This window comes from Chanodichthys erythropterus, chromosome 8 (assembly GCF_024489055.1).
Source record: "Chanodichthys erythropterus isolate Z2021 chromosome 8, ASM2448905v1, whole genome shotgun sequence".
In the NCBI taxonomy this organism is placed as follows: domain Eukaryota; kingdom Metazoa; phylum Chordata; class Actinopteri; order Cypriniformes; family Xenocyprididae; genus Chanodichthys; species Chanodichthys erythropterus.
In genome coordinates, this window is record NC_090228.1 from 667,699 (window position 1) to 670,198 (window position 2,500).

The window sequence follows — 2,500 nt, forward strand, 5'->3', positions numbered from 1 at the left end:
CATGTTTTTTTAAAGTTATATTTATGGGCTTTTTGTGCCTTTATTCAGATAGGACAGTAGAGAGCATTGGGCATAGAGGATCGGCAAAGGACCTCGAGACGGGAATCGAACTCGGGTCGCCGTGAACGCGTTTGCGCCATGTGTCGGCGCGCTAACCACTAGGCTATCGGCATAAATGTAAATTTGTCCAAATCATGAAACTTACGTACTTTAATTTAATAGCCAATATGAATCTGATGTTCCTTCATCTCTGAAGATTTCAAGGTCCATTTACTCCATCTTCCTGAGATCGCAGGTAATGACGTCTGAATCTACTGAAAATCACCCACAAACACATTTACAAACACAGCCATTTCTGAACATTTCTGGAGAAAAAATCCTAAGTCTTCATTTCTTTTTCATTTATCTCTGCTTTCAGACAGATGGACGTGATTCTGCTCTATTTACAGTCACTGTCAGCCGAAGCGACGGGGGATTTTAAAGTTTTGGTGACGCAGGTCAGATTATGTGGTTAAACTCTTACAGATACTCCAGCAATCCTGCAGTCATTATCAGTGATCAAAGAAAACGACCGCAACTACTTCATCTGCTCACGTCTGCGGCCAGGTTAGAGTTAGAAATAAACATGACCTTTGACCTTCATTGGCATAAGCTCTTGTGAATGGCTGTCTTCAAACTGTACGAGATGTTGGATTGAGAAATCAGATGAACGAGGAGAAAAAAACAGAGACGGATCAAGAACTGGTGTTTCCACGTTCACGTCGGATTCTGTGGGTTTATTCAGTTTTGCGTTCGCCGTGTTTGCTTTCGTCATTCATGAACTTCAGATTTCACACGAGAAAAAACAAATAAAACATCAGCAGATGGGAATGAATTTACAAGATGAAAACAAAGAAATAAACCCACAAATAACCGACCTGAAATAAAATGTACAAATATCAAACTTTAAGAGTCCAATTTGTGTTTGTGTGTGTGTGAGAGTGTGTTTAATGTGTTCATATATATGTGTGTGTGTGTGTGTGTGTGTCCGCATCAGTCGGTCCGCTGCGGCAGGATGTTGTATCCCAGCTGGATCATGGCTCCGGTCAGCAGTGTCCAGAGCGGCACACAGATGAAGAGCGGCCGCAGGCTGATGATCTGCTCCAGCCGCGCGCACAGAGTCAGACAGAAGCCCACCTTCATCATCAGAGCCAGCAGGTACCACACCTTCAGCCGCGGGTCGTACCCGGCCCGGCAGCGGCCCGCCACCTTCACGCCCAGCAGAAGCAGCAGGACGCTGTCAAAGATCCAGACGGGCAGGAAGATCAGGAACCAGCTCCACTTGACCTTGCCATCCAGCTTCAGCACCAGCAGGATGAGGAAGACGAGCGTGAAGATCCAGGTGAGAAGAACCCGCTGAGCCAGAGACATCTGGACAATCGGGTCAGCACAAATCACCATCAACAGCAGCAAAACAAGGACAATCACTGATCTTCATCACACGAGCATCAGAAGAGAGGAAGAGCAGACGCGTGACGTCACTCACCGCACAGATCAGCTCGAGATGAAACGAGCCTCATCTGGATCACGACTGAACGGATCGCTTCTGGTTTTGTTGAGATGTGGTCTGCAGCTGTCAATCAATGCGTGATTCTGTTTCCGGCTTCAGCAGCGTGTCCCGGATGTGTGGAATATTGGCGTCCATGGAAACGCAGATCAGATGTCCATCGTTTCAGAGATCGTGTGATGTTCTGTCGCCGGTTATTTCAGCGGGACGAGCGTTACCGTCACGCCCGCGGTGATGAGACGCTAAAATAACAGGATTATGATCGCTTCCGTCATGTGACCTCTAGAGGGAGACGTTACTCGTTCATAATTCATGAAGCTCGTTCACGTCTGCGCGTGATTGGCCGTTACTCTCATCCGTTTCGCACATCCTTCGTGTGTGTTTGAGTTTAACGATCGTTCGGACAGTTTTCACGCCGTTATGCGCTTGTTATTTTCTGTAAATGTGAAGATCCGGTGATCGCGTGAATTCCGCTGCGCGTTTATTCGGTGTGCGCCGGTAACGCTGCTGGCGATTCTACAGTAAAACGGGTTGAGAGAGAACGACACTGAAATCAAGCGCGATCTTCATCATAATCATCATCATCATCATCAGCAGCATCTTCAGCGTCGATCCTCCGTCTGTGTGTCGAGCATGAAGGACTGAAGCGACTCGATGAGGTGAGACGAAACACACACACACACACGATCAGATCATCGTCTAAACACTCATCATTTAGACACACACACACACACACACACACACACACACACACACACACACACACACACACACACACACACACACACACACACACACACGATCAGATCATCGTCTAAACACTCATCATTTAGACACACACACACACACACACACTTGTGTTACAGTGGAACAGAGTTCTTTCTCTCGATCAGTGTTTCACACTCATCTGATGCTGATCTTCATCTCTGGTTCTGTTGATCCAATCAGATCAAC

The 2,500-nt window shown here is 47.0% G+C and overlaps 2 protein-coding genes across 9 annotated transcripts in view; one reads left to right on the top strand and one right to left on the bottom strand.

The window, feature by feature from the left end:
- Positions 1 to 2,500, top strand: part of phtf2 (putative homeodomain transcription factor 2) — a 19,828-nt gene that overhangs the window by 989 nt on the left and 16,339 nt on the right. For 3 of the 8 annotated variants that reach the window (XM_067391277.1, XM_067391279.1, XM_067391280.1), the window contains exon 1: positions 1,464 to 2,205. The gene's annotated coding sequence lies outside the window, so the exon portion shown is untranslated. Of the gene's footprint in view, positions 296 to 418; positions 498 to 1,462; positions 2,206 to 2,500 lie in introns of those variants that run through there. The other 5 variants (XM_067391278.1, XM_067391281.1, XM_067391284.1 and 2 more) reach the window with 5 other exon arrangements.
- On the bottom strand, positions 286 to 1,661 carry LOC137024124 (transmembrane protein 60-like). The gene is made up of 2 exons (XM_067391291.1): positions 1,526 to 1,661; positions 286 to 1,410 (listed from the first exon to the last, which is right to left on the bottom strand). Exon 2 carries the CDS (start codon positions 1,408 to 1,410, stop codon positions 1,033 to 1,035), a length of 378 nt encoding a protein of 125 aa, XP_067247392.1. The 5' UTR covers positions 1,526 to 1,661; the 3' UTR covers positions 286 to 1,032.